A 19,098-nucleotide genomic window follows, 5' to 3' on the forward strand; every position below is an offset into this window, starting at 1 on the left:
TGTGGCAGGGGGGTGGGAGACTGACGATCCGTGAGGTCCCTTCCAACCCCGGCCGTTCTGTGATTCTGCTTGGTGCCCAGCTCTCGCTGGGGGCTGCAGCTGTGCCTCCTGCCGGCTGCCTGGAGCTCCCGGAGAGCCTTCATGGAGGAGAGGCGGCGCTCCGCGTGTTTCCATCAGCCCAAACCAATTGCTCTACTTATCCAAATCCTCCTCCCCGTAAATAACATTTACATATACTACCTATATACGAACCTATTCGTTCTATTCTGTTTTCTGATCCTAGAATAACTCCGTGGCGTTTCGTGTTTCCGTTGGTTTTCCTTATTGGGAAGGGGCTGCTCCCCGGGCATTCCTCATTCTCAGCTCCTCAAGCTCTACTCCAGGAGCCCTCGAGGCACAGCGCCCGCACGTCATCCCCGAGCTCACCCGTTCCCCTGTAATCACACACCTGCGCTGCCCGTACCTCCCAACACACACGCGTTTAAGGATGCCTTAACACCCAGTGACCGCTGCGGGAGCTATCGGGCCCGGGCTCGGCCAGGTGAGCGGCGTGGCAGCCTGGGGGCGCGCTCCTCCCCGGGGCAGGGCGGGGATCCGGACGGCGCGGTCCGGGGCGGGCGGAGGCTCGGTCGGCCGTCCGTCCCGGCAAAGCTGCGCCCATGGCGCTGGCCGAGCTTTACACGCAGGTGAGCGGGGCACTGCGAGGGGTGCGGCCCGAGGTGGGGGGCGGCCGAGAGGAGCTCCCGGGGGCGGCTCGTGCAGCCGCGCGGCTGCTCGGCCACGTCAGGTAGCGATAAAGTTGGCCGAAGCGGAGGCGGAGCCGCTCCGGGTCCCCGCGCGGTGCCGGGTGATGCCGCTTCCCCTTCTCGCTGTTTCAGCACGCGTTTTCCGAGCGTGGCTGTGCAGTTTTGGAGGTTAAAACGAGCGTCCTTCCTCCTTAGCGCGGCTGGGGCAGCGCTTCCCACTTCTCACGTCGTCGGCGCGGCGTTGCGGGGTGGAGGTGTTTGCTTAACTCCGAGTAACAAACAACGTGTGAAATCGCAGCTCCGTCGACCCCCTCTCTCCTATCGCCCGCCCGGGTGCCGTCCCAGCCCCGCTTTGCCTTTCGCTGTGCCGCGTGAGCCCCGCTGCGGGCGGCCGTGCCGGGGGAGCGGAGCGATGCGATCGCAGCGTTTACCTGCGGGGCAGCGCCGCGCTGCCTGTTTGCCAATGGAGGCTCCTGCCCCGCGGGGCGGTTCCCGATGGATCAGCGCTGCTCTGACCTGTTTGTCGTCCTCCGCTTCTCGGCTGTGACCCGCTGCGGTCCGTTCGCTGACTCGGGAACGTGCCCAGTTCTGCTGAGGGTCTTTGGTTCCGGTGTTCTTGATGCGTGAAATGACAGCGAAGAATTCTGTGTAACAGCTGTGGATAGGTGCGTATGTGCCTTTAAAAGCCAGAACTGTGCAGGAATGACGCAGAAATCAGCTTGTCCATCAGTAAGCACCTCTCCTATGAAGACCAGCTGAGGGAGCCGGGTTTGTTCAGCCTTGTTCAGCAACCCCGTATCAGCCTTCCAATACTTAAAGGGAGCTTGTAGGCAGGAGGGAAAAGAACTTTTTACACGGATAGGACAAGTGGGAATGGATTTAAACTACAAGAGGGGAGATTTGGGTTACATGTTCCAGGGCAAGTTTTCAGTGAGAGGTGGTGAGTTGGTGGCACAGGCTGCCCAGAGAGGCTGTGAGCGTCCCATCCTTGGAGATGTTCCATGCTGGGTTGGATGGGGCCCTGAGCAGCTGAGCTGGTGCCCCATTTAGTGATGAGGGGTTGGAATCAGAAGATCTTTGAGGTTCCTTCCAACCCAAACCATTCTGTGATTCTACACGCAGAAAAAGGCACTTAAACTGATTTCATTTAGCACTGTCTTTCATTTGCTTGTTAAATAGGAACTCCTAAAAGCATTTTTTACCTTCTGATTGGATACCTGAAAACATGCTCATCGCAGCATTTCACACAGTATCCCAAGTCAGAGAGGTTCTGCTGTGCTGAAAGCAGCAGCACAGAAATCTCACAGAGGTTTTGGTCTGCGTTCATCTCCTGACACACAGCTCAGGTTGGCATGATGTTAACCAGGAGGTCCTTACAAGGCTGGGGGGCACTGAGCAGCGTGGGCTTATCCACAGGGCACCCCTCTGCAGGTCCCTTTACCCTCTGGTTTGCTGTTTGCGTTCGGAGCACCAGCAGTGTGCTCATGCTGCCACGTAGGGCTCTCTCTGAGGTAGGGGGATGAAAAAGTCATTTCTTTCAGGAATAACAGTGTCAGCACCAAAATGGAAAGGTTTAAGAGTCCCTGCGGTGGCTGTGCTGAGCTCCATGAATTCTTGTCTGAAGTTAACTTTTCAGTGAGGAGCTGCAGCAGCTGTCACAGACTTGTTTAACCACAGCATGGAGCTGATAAACCAAGCGTGCGTTGATCTGGGATAGGGGAATTGGATGAAGGCTTCTGTCCATCAGAACAGCATGATGCTGAAATGATGATTATATGCCATGGTTGCTTCTGAGAGTAGGGACTGAATGCTGCTATGCTCTGTGGACAGAAGCAGTAGGGCCCATGTGAAGCTCTCTCTGCTATGTACAGAAGATGGTGCCATGTCAGAAATGGCCTCAAATCCCTGAATAAATGTGATTTCACTGCTGTTAAAGGTGCTATATAAATGTGTAGGTGCTGCTGTAAGGAGGTCCTGTTAGGTGAAAGGTGGCTGTGTGGCCTCCTTGTGTGTACATCCATCCTATGGCACAGTGCTTTCTAAGTTCAGTAACTTGCATTTGAATCCGGGGAAGTGATTGTCTCAGTTCTACTCAATGAGATGCTTTCTCTGGCCATTGGAATTCCTAAGAACCGGGGCTCTGCCCTAAGGGTATTTTATTCTTTCCTCATGGTTAGAGGATTTGAAGGGCCTGGCAGCAGCCTGGCCCTGCTCAGCATCCTGCTCCACACATTGCTCAATGTAGATGCCAAACAGGAGTGGAATGAGTACATCTGAGATTGAGTCTCTTCTCTCACTCTCTGTTTTCTCTTTTTTCTTTCACAAAGAATAACTAAAGTACAATGGTATACCCCAGTGAAACGGTCAGAACAAAGAGTGATCCCACAGAGTCCTGGCATCCACAGCACCATTTAGGCTGCACTTGTTTGAAAACTGCCTTTTTGTAGTCCGGTGTTATGGCAATAGCTGAGCTGGCTGCTGTCTTGTTTTTCTCTTTCAGTACAACAGGGTCTGGATTCCTGATAGCGAAGAAGTCTGGCAGTCTGCAGAAATCACAAAAGACTACAAAGCAGGAGACCGTTTTCTCCATGTGCAATTAGAAGATGGAACTGTAAGGAGAACAGCCTTAATTGCTGTGGGGTTCACTGTGTAGAAACTTAGGGCACACCAGGTCTTGATGAATTGTTCCTACTTATATACTTAGTATATAAGACTGATATGGAAGTAGAAAGATGACTTTTGAAACAAGTGAAAACTCATTCTTGAAGTAAATCAGAAGAGCAAGGCAGAGGCAGCTGTTGACCTTCTTTCCCCTAAAGTTATTGCTTTATGGAAGAACTCTTACTTTTGGTCTCTGTGTTTTTTACTGATGTAGTATTTTGAAATAGGACATCTGTATTTCTGCACTGCTGTTCTTTAAACCCAAATATTAAAGAAAAGTGGGGTACCTTTTTAATAATAAAAAATAACAAAATCACCATCTTACTTTCATGATTCCCTGTACCTTATGTTCAGTGAGATGTATGGAACTGATGGAAGAAAAGATCAGGCAGTGCTCCATCAACCCTGTACCTACATGTAGAGATACAAGATCCGTTTGTACGTAAGCAAGCGATGAATGTTGTGCTATTTGCAGTCCTTTGTGCTTGCAGGAGCTCGATTACCCTGTTGATCCATCTGCTTTGCCACCTCTGCGAAATCCCGACATCCTTGTTGGTGAAAACGACCTGACAGCACTCAGCTACCTCCACGAACCCGCTGTTCTGCACAATCTTAAAGTCCGTTTCGTGGAGTCTCGGCTCATCTACACCTATAGTGGTAAGCAAAGTCAAACGCAAGGCTTAAAAAAGCGAAAGTAATCTTGGCTTACCTGGCCTAGTGGGTGGCAGCCCAGTTCCACAGGTTGGAGCTGTGTGGTCTTTAAGGTTTCGTCCAACCCAAATCATGCTATGATTAGTTTGCAGTATGATGTGAGTAGTGTTTTCCTCAAGTGCCTTTTGATTCATTCAGTGGAGATTTGAGTGTGCAATCGTTTGTTGATCAGAATAGTATACTTGGTTTAGAAAATATTGTAATCATTGCTACCACTTTTCACTGCACTAATCTATGTTTTCCTTTTGTTTTGTGCGCTTGGTTGCAGGAATAATTTTGGTTGCAATAAATCCCTATAAGCAGTTGCCAATATATGGAGATGCTATTATCCACGCGTATAGTGGGCAAAACATGGGGGACATGGATCCTCATATATTTGCTGTGGCAGAAGAGGCATACAAGCAAATGGCAAGGTTCAGTGTGCTGTTTTACTCCTACAAATAACACTTGGTCAAGTGGCAGCCTGTTAATTGTAATTTGGATTAACTGTGTATGTGCCATTGGCTATTGTGAATATCTCTGAATGTATAACTTAACTAGAGAAGGAATAATTCCTCAACCAGCTGAGGAATTTGGGGTTGGAACTCAATGATCTTTAAGGTCCCTTCCAACCTAGGCAATTCCATCATTCTTTGAGTTCTATAACTTGGAACCATTTTCATTTCTGACAAGGGCCAAAACTGCCTTAACTGTGTGAGTAGCAGTGACGTTGCCTAGAGATTACAGCCAAAGAGGTGTGAAACAGAAGAGCAGATGAAAGGTGGAACTCATATGAGTTGACCGCAGTTGTTTTCATACCTTTGTTTCATATGTTTAACTCTTTTGTATGTTTGCATATATTTGCATGCATTTTAGACACTTCTGATTTAAACTCTCTGATTATTTGGTTTTAGAAATAGCAAGAATCAATCTATTATAGTCAGTGGAGAATCAGGAGCTGGAAAGACTGTGTCTGCAAGATACACTATGAGGTACTTTGCCACCGTGAGTAAGTCAAGCAGCAATGCACATGTGGAGGATAAAGTTTTGGCATCCAATCCAATAACCGAGGTAAACTTCAGAGAGCAGCTGTCAAATCTGTACTTACCGAGGAGAGGATTCCAAGAGCTGCGGAGCATCTCTGTTTGAAATCACGGGGGGCACTTCAGTAGCTGACTTAGATATCTACGTTAGAAATGGAGCCTTTGAATGTTCCTGGTAGGAAGAGATGGTCGGGTCAGGAGCACTGGGATGCAAAAGTTCGATCTGATCACATCCTGTTAAATAGACGATTGCAAAAAAAATCGAACAACCTGTTTTTATTAGTTGGAGTAGAAAATGGCTCAAGTGGGGGAATGTGTTTCTAATTCTTTATGTTTACATACCATTATACTCTTTGAGACTTATTTTCAAAGTTGGGCCTTAAAATCCAAATCTCACAGCCGAATGCTGAGATTGATTCTTGAGGAACTGAGATTTTAGCAACTTGTGGTTGGGTCATGTTTTGAGAAATTTATTTTTATGAAATATACGAGTAAAACAAACTCTGCAAGTCGATAATTTTGTAGGCTGTTGGCAATGCAAAAACCACACGGAATGATAACAGCAGTCGGTTTGGAAAATACACTGAAATCAGTTTTGATCCAAGTTACCGAATCATTGGAGCCAACATGAGAACGTACCTGCTGGAGAAATCCAGAGTTGTCTTCCAGGTGGGTAAAATGAGAACACTCAGTGTGAATGTAGCTACTAATGTACAATCTTTTGGCTCTTCTGGTTTCATATAGAAAATACGAAAAGATAAAATAGATATGTGAAGTTTTACATAGTATGTCTAATAAGCACATGATTTCTTTTTTCATAGGAGTTAATCTCATTTAGAGCAAGAAAGTGATTTGTTCCGTATGCTTCCTTACGCTGAGTGGAGGACGTATTTCAGGAACAACTCCCTGTGGCAGTGCCAGAAGTATTTGCAAAATCTCTGTATTTCAGTCACAATAATGGCATGTGCCACTTGTGTCTGGAAAGAGGCAGCGTGTGTGGAGTACAGGGATTCTCTGGTCAGAACTGGCTGAAAATTTGTAAGGCCAGAGCTTATCACGTGTGACCCATTGCAGTGTCAGAGCATAATCATGATAATCTGCTCAGTACTTTTATGAAGCTGACTTTGTGACATTTTAGCAGTATTTTAGTAGTACTTAGCTTTTAAATACTATGAAAAATCCTTGTTTGACTCTTCTCCCTGATTGACGGTTTATAGAGTTTTGTGAATGACTGCAGGGCAGTGCTGCAGCTGGCACTCCCACACAGCTGCTCTTCCTGGTATTTTCAGTTCTTATTAGTAGGTGGTTTTCCAGGCAAAAGGAATCATTAACAGCTCAGCAAATGGTAATGGAAAAATAGTATACTTGAATGTATCACTTTCGAAACTCTTGCTGAAGTCAAAAGTGTGATATTTGAATTTGAGGCAATTTCTTTGCTAAACTGTGTTGTGGTTGTATTTAGCCTTCATGTATTGGCATCGTTTTACAGCGGTTCAGTATCAAATGTTTTTCTTCTGTAACTTTTTTTTGTTTTTCAACTGCAGTCAGAGAATGAGAGAAATTACCATATATTTTATCAGCTGTGCGCATCTGCTATGCAACCTGAATTCAAGCATCTTAAGTTGGGTAGGTGTCAGGAAAATTAGCTCCTCTTCCCCTTTGCAGTGTTTTATATCAAAAACTAGATTTTCCAAAGCTAGCACTTCAAGTGCTTTGTATCTTAAATCTCACAGACTTACAACTGGATGCAGCTAGTAAGTCTGCTTGTATTAAAGGTGGTAGCAAATCACTTGGAACTTGAATGCTGCATTATCAAGTGCCTTTGAAAATATTGTTCTAGTACTTCCTGTGGTGGCAGGTGCTATTATGACAATCTGAGGGCTTGATTCATTTACCCAGGGAGAAGCTTTAATGCTATCTGGGAGAATTAAATGTTAGCTATATGCTTTGTCTTCACGTCTTCATTCCTGTTTGCTTGTTGGATCAACTACTAAGATTGCTAGGAATTAGGAGTGCTGGTTTGTGTCAAACTGGGTTATGCACATGGATTTCTCTCCAAAGAAGGGGACACCTCCAGCTCACTGCATCGGATAGCACCGTCAATTTTCTAGTGTTACAAGCCTTTAACAATTGGTTTCCCTAGTCTTGAATTTTCCAGCATTATGAGTTTTGCTTCTTACCTCTAGGAAGCGCAGAAGAATTTAACTACACGAGAATGGGTGGCAGTACGACTATTGAAGGAGTTGATGACAGAGCAAATATGATTGAGACTCAGAAGACATTTGCCTTACTGGGTAATTTCTTGAAGATACCTACTCTCTCTCTCTCTCTCTCTCTCTATATATACTTTTTTTTTTTTTCTGAGATGAACAAAGGTGGATTATATCTCAAATGTTAATATTTTTTGTAATTATTACTAATTTTTTCCCCTTAATAACCTGTCTTTTACACTGTTAGCCTGCTTTAAAAGTACTAGGCAAGAGCAAGTAACTGCTAGCCATTTGGTGTTCATTGTTAATCATCAAAAACACTGAGGGCTGAGGTCTGCTTGGCCATTGAGCTAACATACTGCAGAAGAAATAGAATTAGAAGCTTCCTTAGCCCTAATGTGGCTTATATGAAGACCATATGAGACTGGCTGGTATTGGTAGGCAAACAGGAATCTATGTCTAATCTCTCATTGAATCAGGCAGAAAGTAGGCTGAACCAAAGCTTTTCACAGTAGTCTTCATAGTAGGAATGCTATACAGCTACTGACTACACAACAAAGTAAATAATCTAGCATTGTGCTATTTTAATTCATTCTACTGTATTTGGATATTTAAAATAATCAGGAATTGATGTTTTTAGGTCTGAAGGAGGATTTTCAGATGGATGTTTTTAAAACGCTGGCAGCAATCCTACACTTAGGCAACTTGGAAATAACAGCAGTTGGAGATGAAAGGTCATCCGTCAATGTAAGGAATTAACTCACTGAGATACTAGCATTTTCTTTTCTACTCTGTGCCAAAATACCTTCAGCAATGTTCTTCTCAATTTTGGGGCTCAGAGCGGCGTTAAATCTGGTATACTAAACTTGAGAGATTTATCTATCTTTGTATGTGTACAAAGGGAGTATTCGTGTGAAACCTGCTTCTACCTTGCAGTTGTTGGTAAAGCCGCTGGGGACTGCTTGCAGGATAAAGGAAACAGCATTGTCAGAACAGGTTGGAATGTGTCCCAGCAGACTGTGCTAACCAAAAAGGAATGACATCTAAACATAGACTAACTTATTCTTGCAATGTCTGTGTCTAGTGCACCTCATCCAGCCTAAGGTTGTATTTCCTATGTCAGTAGCTCCACCCACTGTCACTTGGTTTAACTCTTCTCACTGTTTTGCCAGGCTAAGTGAGCAGAAGATAAAACCTGTATGTTGATGTCAGTAGTGCCAGGATTTCCCTGTTTAGACAACATTTAAGGCATTAAATGTAATAATATTTGTTATCTTCTGTAAAGCTGGAAGACAATCATCTCAATATATTCTGTGAGCTTCTGGAATTAAACAGTGACAAAATGGCACAGTGGTTGTGCCACCGAAAGATTATCACTACTTCAGAGACTGTAATAAAGCCAATGACAAAACCTCAGGCTCTTAACGCAAGGGATGCTTTGGCAAAGAAGATCTACTCTCATTTGTTTGACTTTATTGTGGAAAGAATTAACCAAGCTTTACAGTTCTCTGGCAAGCAACATACTTTTATTGGTGTTCTGGATATTTATGGGTAAGAACGTTTCTAGAAACAAATTTATTAGATGAGTTAAGCTTCTGTAAAGTCAGAATCCTTCTATAATCCTTTTATAACCTAAACATAGTTCAATTTCCATGGGGTTGTGGGCACTTCTTAATTTGTGCTGATAATAAATCCGTAGTGTTTCATCTACTAAAAGATAGCAGTCATGTGAGTTCTTTTGCATCCACAGTAGTAGGAGTGTTCAGCAAATATAAATACTAGTATCTCACATGAGTGAGGTTTACATTTAAATTTTTATTTAATTCTTTTAGATTTAACTCTGGATTTATTTATTTATTTATTTATTTATTTATTTATTTATTTATTTATTAGCTCTGTCATCTTCAGTAACATAATATTCTAGGGAAGTCTTGAAATCCCTTAGCAGCCTTCATTAGGATTATGGCTATTAAATTTTCATAGAATGATTAGATTAGCTCCAAACTCTTACCAGATTATCTGTATCTGAATCTGAAGGTTTTTTGTTTTCAATACAATTGCATTGCTTTTTTTTTTTTTTTGATGTCTCAGCTTTGAAACATTTGATGTGAACAGTTTTGAGCAATTTTGCATCAATTATGCCAATGAAAAACTACAGCAGCAGTTTAACCTGGTATGTTTGTATGTTCATTTATTTTTAGTTCTTCTTTTTTGTATTATCATGTTATTGTTCTTTGTCTTATTTTGCTTCAGTTTTGAGATTATCAGTTGCAATTACCATTTGGATATTTGTATTTGAGCAGTGGCTATTTCTGCATAGCGACTATCCAGTAATAAGGAAAAAAAGAGATATTTTATATATTGTTTCCTTAATTCTAACTTTATGTTTTCATAATTTTCATATATTTAGCATGTCTTTAAACTTGAACAAGAAGAATATATGAAGGAAGATATCCCATGGACTTTAATAGATTTCTATGACAACCAACCTGTCATTGACCTTATTGAAGCTAAAATGGGAATTCTAGAGCTTTTGGATGAAGAGTGCTTGGTAATGTGAAAATGATTGCATTTATGAACTCTCATAAAAATTACAAAAGTAACATGAACTGTCCTCTGTTTGGTGACTTCAGTTGTATGCTAAGAATCTAAAAGTAGGTTCTTAGCTAGAAGCTGACTCAGCAGCTCAGTTTCTTTACCATGTGGTCAATGGGGCACTAGAGCAGGTTAAGCAGAAATGCATTGGGATCCCATTGCTTGGAAAACTATTTGGACTGAACTTTGTAAAGGTATCTCCCTTCTCGTTTTTACAGTTGCCCCATGGAACAGATGAGAACTGGCTTCAAAAGCTATATAATAATTTTGTCAACAAAAACACGCTCTTTGAAAAGCCGAGGATGTCAAACACGTCTTTCATTGTTCAACACTTTGCTGATAAGGTAAACTGTAAAGAGACCAGCTTTATTACACCCTACACCCTGCAGTGTCTCATGCAGAAAAGGAACTGATTTGCAGCGGAAATATTATCCGCACCTTTTTGAAACTGCTGGGTAATCTTCCTTTAGTGTTTGTTGCTATTTATTTACTGGTAATGCCACCGTGTTCATGTGTTGCTGGTGTTAATGATTTCATGCCTTTGCACAGGTAGAATATAAATGTGAAGGATTTCTGGAAAAAAACAGGGATACGGTATATGAAGTTTTGATGGAAATTTTGAAAGAGAGCAAGGTTTGTGTTCAATCAGTCCTGATTAATTCTCTGTAGATGTGAAGTCAGTGGAATTAATTCAGATCTGATGTTAAGATCTGTACTAAGCATAGGATATATGTTCTTCATAGGTTGGATCAATTAATTTACATCTTAATTTGTAATGAATATTCTTCAGATGTGTATATTGAACATCAAAATCACAATCATTTGCTAGTTACGTTCCTGTGGGTTTTTATTGTCTTCCCATTGATAGTGTTTTGGAATCCATGAAACTGAACAGTTACTTAACTGCAGGGTTTTGTTTTCATAGTCTCTACATGGCTTTAATAGGTGTCTTAGCATTAACAGCTGCCTTCGTTTGTTTTTCAGAAGGGATTAAGGAAATGCCAGGGCAGAGAAAACTTCCTGTCCTATGTGGGCTTGTCTCTTTCCACCTGCTTGCAGGCCCTGCTCCTTTCATGTTGTAGATTTACTATTAAGAAATTAACTTAAACTGACTAAAACCTATATTCTTAATTTAAATTAAATAGTGTGAGAATATGTTTAATTCTTAGTTTCTGTTCATGTTTGCTTACATTGAAATGGCCTTTGCAGGCATGCTTCACAGTTGTCAAGTTCTGTCTGCGAGGTGCATAAGTACTCCATAGCAGGTTTAGGATTGTTGCATGTGTTTCTCTGATTGCTCTTACTTTGTGGCTTAATGTGGTTCTTTCACCATACTTTTAGTTCCGTCTCTGTGCAAGCTTTTTTCAAGACAATCCAGCACCCATTTCGCCTTTCAGTTCAACTATAAGCATCAAATCTGCAAGACCTGTCCTCAAGTCACCCAACAAGCAGCTCCGGATGACAGTTGGCAGTAAGGTACTGTGTGTACAATGCTGCTCTGCGATGCTCCTAGTTTCAGGGTAGTCTGAGACTATGTACTGTATCCTGCTGTTCATTGGGAAGCATCTGATTTCCAGCACAAAACTCAGTGGCGATGCAGTGCTTCTCTGAGTATGAGTTTAATTTCAAAGTAGGAGACAGTTGGGTGCAATAGGACACAAAGTTTCTTGTGTTTGAGATTGAAACCCTAAGAAAATCTCTCAGTGCCCATCTGAAACCTAGCAAAAAATTAAAGAACTTAAGATTAGACTTCTTACTTAGCTGTAAACATCTCAGCAGCAAAACTGTTGTCTGATATTTTCTAGTTTCGGAGTTCTTTGTCTCTACTCATGGAGACGCTTAACGCAACCACCCCTCACTACGTGCGATGCATAAAGCCAAATGATGAGAAGCAGCCTTTTGAGTAAGTGTGGTTCTTGTTGAGCTTTTGTCTTGTCTTTAAAATGGAAAGAGTACTTTCGTGTTTCACATTAGCTACCTGTTGTTGAACAGCTTCATGTAGAGAATGTATTTTGCCTTTCAAGATAGCTCAAGTAAAAAGAATGTATTCTTACAAAAATAGAATAATTCAGTAATTATTACTGATACCTTAGGAATAATTTATTATGCTGAAGACTTTCAAGTCAGATATTGCGTATTTGTCATAATGTTTGGGGTGAAAATACAGTGTTCTGTATGCTTACGTTTGCTCTTGGCTGCTGTGGTGTGGATTAGTACCCAATCATATTTGGAGAGTAACAGCCACTGCGATTTTTTGAGTTTCCCTTTTGTCCATATTTATAAGTCAGAAAAGATATGAGCAGCACCGAACATAACTTTGGCTTTTTCACACGTTTATTTTACTTTAATGTTATAATACAGTCTTGCATGCTAGATAGTTGTGTTTGCATAACTCCTGTGTTCAACCTGATAACTACTAACTGTAAGTGGGAGCTGACCTTGCTGCAGCTGTTGGTTTCTGTGGGCAACCACATAGTAGCTCTCTAGTTTTAGGTATACAGCTTTTAGTTGGAATGTAATATGCTGACAAGTGAAATGCATGCCATGTATATTCTACATATCTGAGCAGAAAGGAAGAGACCAAGTTTATGTGTTTCTAAATTAATTTTTAGTAGGATAAATCCATTTTCATGGAATTGGACAAAATATCTCTGTGAAAAGTATCTGACCTATGTCACAGTTTCACTGTCCCTGTACTGACACCTGATTGTTTTGTGTAATAGCAGTAAGATGGAAAACAGCTTGGATAATATAAAACTATGTCTGAATTAGACTAGAAAAGCGTGGGAAGAACAATGTCACTAACTGTGAGTCATGGAAATGTCTTTGATAGTAATGGATTGATTCTGTAGCACAGTGCTTTGTGCACCTTGGTCCAGAGTTGGAAAGGTTCTTTCCTCGCCTTTTGTTGGCAGTCTTGAACCAAGATATCTATATACCAATCTTATCTTATTTATAATTGGTGTGCTGAACAGTACCTAGAGACGGTTACTTCCCACTAGACTGCTGAGGAAATTTAATTCTGTGTAAGTTCTGCACCTCGGCATGATCCTTTGACTCCTGGTAATGTGAACAGTCATGCTTAACATAGAAAGGAAAAGGACTTATCATAAGATGGAAATAAGGACATTCTTCCTCTTTTTTGAGGAAGAAAAATCTGAAATATTCCCTCTTACCCCTGAGAAAACCAAACAGGTAAGATACTGTACAAAATATAGGGAGCCCTTTGTCCTATGAGCAGAAATAGAAATCCAGTTAGTAGAATTGTTATAATTATTGTAGTGTGCCAAGCCTAGCACAAATGTAAAGCATAACTCTGCTTTTTTAGGTTTGACTCAAAAAGGGTGGCTCAGCAGCTGCGAGCATGTGGTGTTTTGGAAACCATTCGAATTAGTGCACAGAGCTATCCATCCAGGTAGGGATTGAGCAGGTCTCCATATCTCAAAAAAATTGTATTTCATTTTTAAAGGGATTGCATTTGCTAACTTTCAATTTTTCAGATGGACTTACATTGAGTTTTTCAGCCGCTACAGCATCCTTATGACGCAGCAGGAGCTCTCTTTCAACGATAAGAAACAGATCTGCAAGACTGTTTTGCAGCGGCTTATCCAGGTTGGTGCACATTGCACTGATAACTGCACTGATCCATTGCACTGACATATAACGGATCAGTGCATATGTGTCATATACCATCTGTTATTAATGAAAGGGCCCTTTTCCCAAGATTAGTATCCTACTCCTTAAGTAGGAGAGATAACATGTTTTCCTTATTGCTATCTTTCCTGATTTCGTTTGTCAGACATAGGCTTGTAAGTCAGCAACCTTTTGTTGTGATGCTGAGTCATGATGTGTTCACAGACAGATGATTTAACCTCTCTGTGCTTAGTGTACTCACTTGTCAGAGAGCCCGAGTTTAAAAGTTATTTCTCCTGTGAGTTTTTGCTCTCACAGTTCAATTCAAGACTAAACTTGTGCTATAGGGTAGTGTTGAGCTCAAGGAACTGCATTCAGTCGAATGACGTTGCTTTCATGGCCTTGGTGATAAATCCAGATCCTCCTTTCAATCTGAGGCCATTAGAGTCTGAGTTTGGATATTTGGATATTTTATATTCTGTTTCTTCCCTGTGTTTTGGATTTCTCCCCTTGCCATATAGCCTGTCTATAGTGAAAAGAGAGAAGATACGCTTATTTGGCTAGATCATTTCAGAATGGGCTGGCTGAAGTGACACTTCATAAAAGGAACAGAGTGTCTTGTCTAGAAAAATAAGAATGCAGTAAATCTATTGTGTTATTTTTCAGGATCCTAACCAGTATCAGTTTGGGAGAACGAAAATTTTCTTCAGAGCAGGACAAGTTGCTTACTTAGAGAAACTGCGCTCAGACAAACTGAGACACGCGTGCATCGTGATCCAAAAGAGCGTGCGGGGCTGGCTGCGGCGCCGGCGATTCCTGCGCATAAAGCAGGCGGCCGTTACCATCCAGCAGTACTTCCGTGGGCAGCGGACCGTGCGGTACTTCTGGCTGATAAGTTCGCTTGTTGTTCGGGCACTCCTGAAGGGGTCTGGAAGGTCAAACTTAGCAAAAGTGCCTGGGACGAATTTGGAAGTGTAGCTTTTATGTAAAAAATAATCCAAATTGTGGATTTTTTTTTTTTTTCTTGATTGTAGTTTTCTTGAAAATGTTCATTTGTTTGGCTGGTTTGAAGAAAGTACTATGGTGGAGTCCAGATGTCTCTCAGATTCCTGAGAGGCCTTTTTCATCCAGCCAAGAAACAGTAGCAGTCATTCACGGAGCAGACAGCAGAAAAAGATAGCTGTATCTAGGCTTTGAAAGGTTCATGAAGGCAGGTGAGAATAATGGCTAGTGAGAAAAGATAGGAAAGGTTGTGAGTTGCTCCCCCTCCTTGGCACAGCTTCACTTTTGTTATTCTAGACTAGTTCCACTAGTTTCCATAAGTAAGATTAATGCCTCTGTGTTTCACTAAAAGGAAATAGTCCTACGTGGTGTTCATTGTCAGCCAAACTATTTTCGTGTGTGTGATTTGTCTGACTGAGGGAATAAGCATAAAACATCTCATTTGGCCTAAGGAAACATTTTTGTCTTTTGAATCAAGGCAAGCCATAACTGCGCAAGCTCTGAAGCAAACATGGGCAGCTATAATTATTCAGAAATACTGCCGAGGTTACCTCGTCCGTAAACTTTGCCAGCTCATCCAAGTGGCTGCTGTAACAATCCAGGCTTACACCAGAGGATTTCTAGCAAGGAAGAAATACCGGAAGGTACGGCCTATTGCAAAACTTGATTTCAGTACCTGGAAACAGCAATTACTCTATAAGAAAGATGGAGACAAAGGCAGTGTTACTTTACTTTAACTTTTTTTACTTAAGTTTTACTTAACTTTACTGTTACTTTACCTTGCATGTGTTATTTCTTCTATCTTCTACTTATTTCTGTACAAATATTGTAATAACGCTGACGCACAGCAGCTCAGATCTAAATCTCCTAGCTATTAAACTGGCTGATTTGTACTTGATGCAGATCATTTAGTGTGATGCTGCAGTTGTTCAGGTATGTGTACAGTCTGAATATCTTACTATGTTGGTACTTCTGAGACCATAGGAATGCGGATAGATTCACAGAACACTTTAACTGATGTCAGTTGAGCCACAGATAGTTACAGGCAGATGTTACTGCTTTCTTCCAAAGATGCTTGAAGAACACAAGGCTGTGATCCTTCAGAAATACGCCCGTGCGTGGCTCGCCAGGCGCAGGTTTCAGAACATTCGGCGGTTTGTACTGAACATCCAGCTTTCATACAGAGTTCAGCGACTGCAGAAGAAGATAGAAGAACAGGTGAGGGTCATCAGTCACTATGATTTGTACTAATTTTACAATAAATATTGTATCAGTTTTATTCTGAGCTCTCATGTTGACTGGGGGCTTATGTGAATTACAGTAGCAGTAGTTTATTTGACAAGACAAATTATTTGAAGGATATAATCCTTGATAACTTGTATTCCTCCTATATCTGACGTAGGAAAAATCTTCTGGGATTTCCTTGTATTTCTGAGGCACGTGTTACTGAGATTTTGGGTTAGCTGTGCTAATGAGAAGAGTTAACTTTCTTTAACGTTTCATAACAAATGTCCAATCTCTGCATGAAGTTATTTGTATTAGAATGAAGTGTGTTACATACTGCTCTAGTTCAACATAACTTTGGGGAATTCTGTCTTAAGTTTCTTTCATAGCTTATTTGTAAGAGCTATACCAGTAACCTTTAAGATGGTAGCTTTAATCTAACTGATGGAAGCAATCCCTGATGGAAATAATCATGACGAACCTGGAATGGCGAGCAGAAATAGGTCAGGTACTTCCTTTGTAGCTGGGCAGAAGCAAAGCACTGATTATATTGCTCACATGCTTGGAATTGGTTCTCATGGCCCCTGAAGAATTCTACACAAAAAGCACAGTTTGGCTGATTGAACTATAGTGCTAGGGTTTTTGTTTTTTTTTCCCCAATAATTTTTGAGGGGAATGTGTAAAGACAGCATGCTATTAAACAATCTCAGTGGTGCATTTCCTGTTTTATTTTAACCTGTCTTGCTCATTGTAGAGCAAAGAAAATCATGGCTTGCTGGAACGATTGACTAACCTGGCTTCAACTCATATGAATGACTTGGATACGATTCAGAAACTTGAATCAGAGCTTGAAAAGTTAGCTGCTCAAAAGAGAACGTATGAGGAGAAAGGGAAAAATATAAAGAGGACAGTGAACAGGTAAGTTTTCCCTACCTTCATGGTGCTTGTATTTTAGTTCTGTTTTTGATTTGTTGGATTTATCAAATGCATGATTGTGAGAGTTACCAAGTATATTCACTTTGCAGGGAATGATATAGAAGCAGGGAGTCTGTATGTTCTTGTTACAAATGTAAGAACTTGTGATCTATTTCTTCTTCCTTTCTAAACTTCTGTGTTTTGCTTGCTTTTTGTGTGTACAGAAAATACTGAAACTTGAGAATCAGAATAAAGAGTTACAAGAACAGAAGGAGACTTTAGAAGTAAAGCTGCAAGAGAAAACAGAGGAAATGAAAGGTACAGTAATTAAAAGGAATCTCAAAGAAATGAGGGAAAGTCATACAATCAGGTTTTCAGCAAATTAAAATGAGTTTTGGTCTAATAAAAACAATGTAAGTGCTTAATTTACAGTAATATGAAAGTTGTATCTAAGCATCTCTTTTCTGAAACGATTTTAAAATGTTTAGTGCGAGTGTTGTTAATGTCATAAATTAAATCTCTTGTTTTAGTAGCAAAAGCTTTGCTGTTATCTATTTTTTCCTGTCTCAGGGGCAGCACTTTGTCCTTCCTTTAATTAGCTGTTTTTAAGAATCTAGCTTCATGGGAAACGAGCAGTATGTGAAGTCAGTTGTACTTCAGAGCAATCACGTTTTGGTGCTTCAGAAACATTTTGTTCTGTTGCATTACTTACCAAGTTTATTGGGGTAGTTCTTGACATTTTAGACAATTTCATCTTAAGGATTGCTATTAAAACAAAAACTTCTCATTGTGATCATGCTTTTTTAAGAAATGCACATCACTGCATTGAAGTTCTTTGAAATATCACAATATTTTTTGACAGAGAAAATGGATGACCTCACGAAGCAACTTTTCGATGATGTACGAAAAGAAGAAAGTCAGAGAATGTATGGAAGCAGAATTTCATTTGTTTGAAGCAACTTTTTTTTTTCCTTTCTCTGCTTTTCTTTTTCTGCTGTAATTATGATTGTGTCATTTATGAGTCTAGCAGCATTCTTGAACAGTGATGCTCATTCCAACATACTTTATGTACCATTAAAGATGTGTGCAGATGTTTGTGGGTCAGTCAGTTGCAGGAAAATATATTGAAGGTTTGAGACTTTTCTTGCTTTATTTGTGTCCTTGAGAACTGATACATTCTCAGTATTCAGTCAGGGCTAGAAAAGCAGCTGATGACCATACTAGATTCAGCTTGAAGAAAGGCAGTGTCTAAGTGTTTTAGATTAAAAATATAAAGGAGAAACCATTTTTTCCCTTTGGAATGTTATTTGTAGTGTTAACAATCACGCTGTTTAGCTACATGTGTTTGATGCTTTGCAGTATGCCACTTATCAGATTGAATGTTTAACTCTTTACGAGACAGAGAGCCTTAGATACCAAATAAATGCCGTCCTCAGAAATTTGAAGAGTGTAATAAATCACTGTTAGTAAGGATTGGAAGCTGTATGGGACTTCAGCTCCATCTGATTCAGTTTGACTTCAAACTTTTTTGTTAGTTTTCTGCATTTCTTACTGGCTCTATTACATTGGAAGCCAGTCCATTCCAGCAGGGGCCATTGAAAACAATAGGGCTTTCTGCTTTTCAGTGCTTAATGTAGGCATGAATGTAGCAGAGAGCTGCTCTAGTAAGTGGACTCTCAAAGAGTTAGAGAATTAGCCTTTAAGTGGAGTGTTCCATCTGTCTTGAATTCACTCCCAAAATCTGAAGAGAACATAAGGAAGTCCAGGGATGTTCATATCCCATTGTCATCCATTTTGTAGATTGGTTCTGATGACCTACCCTAGCATTTTCAAGCGATCACGGTTCCTTCGAGTGTCCTTTGCTGAGACACATCCTTCAAGTTAAAAGAAAAACAAAGCCCACTCTATTTCTTCCAAATGCCTCATTGTCTCCTTTAGGATACTTGAGAAAAATTTCCAAAGTCAGAAACAAGACTATGAAAAGGAAGTTGAATTGCTCAAGGGAGAAATAAAGGTTCTCAAAGAAGAAAAAACGCAGCTACAGCAACAAATTCAGCAAGAGATTACCATTCAGGATGACCTGAAAATAGAAGTAGGACAACTTACAAAACAAGTACAGGTAAAGCATGACTCACTTCATTTTGGAGTTTTTCCTGGATAAAGCAAGTAGGCGATGGAGATGTTTTATTTATAGATTATTTTCTTTTTTTTTTTTCCTCAGTTTTGAGAAAGTTGTATTTGATCCAGCACTGTACTGCATCCTTTTCATGTAGTTCTCAATATAAGTTACTGTTCACATAAAAATTTCAAGGATACAGCTGATTGTGCCTGAATGTTTATGCTTTTAAGTGTGTAGACCTTTTTTTTTTTCTTTTTTCC

The 19,098-nt window shown here is 40.8% G+C and overlaps 1 protein-coding gene across 1 annotated transcript; it reads left to right on the top strand.

Moving 5' to 3' along the window:
• The first annotated feature begins 102 nt into the window (after window positions 1-102).
• LOC100539259 (unconventional myosin-Vc) lies at window positions 103-18,880 on the top strand. The gene is given in 26 exon segments (XM_010717250.3): window positions 103-686; window positions 3,247-3,357; window positions 3,899-4,064; window positions 4,387-4,531; window positions 5,012-5,168; window positions 5,666-5,809; window positions 6,685-6,766; window positions 7,327-7,434; window positions 7,991-8,097; window positions 8,636-8,901; window positions 9,442-9,523; window positions 9,761-9,901; window positions 10,164-10,289; window positions 10,495-10,578; window positions 11,287-11,421; window positions 11,751-11,848; window positions 13,274-13,360; window positions 13,446-13,557; window positions 14,245-14,456; window positions 15,059-15,224; window positions 15,652-15,798; window positions 16,559-16,694; window positions 16,697-16,722; window positions 16,944-17,037; window positions 17,582-17,645; window positions 18,658-18,880. Coding segments are annotated over 26 exon segments (3,246 nt in total). The 5' UTR covers window positions 103-659.
• Window positions 18,881-19,098: the final 218 nt, after the last annotated feature.

Source organism: Meleagris gallopavo, chromosome 12 (assembly GCF_000146605.3).
Source record: "Meleagris gallopavo isolate NT-WF06-2002-E0010 breed Aviagen turkey brand Nicholas breeding stock chromosome 12, Turkey_5.1, whole genome shotgun sequence".
NCBI classification, from domain to species: domain Eukaryota; kingdom Metazoa; phylum Chordata; class Aves; order Galliformes; family Phasianidae; genus Meleagris; species Meleagris gallopavo.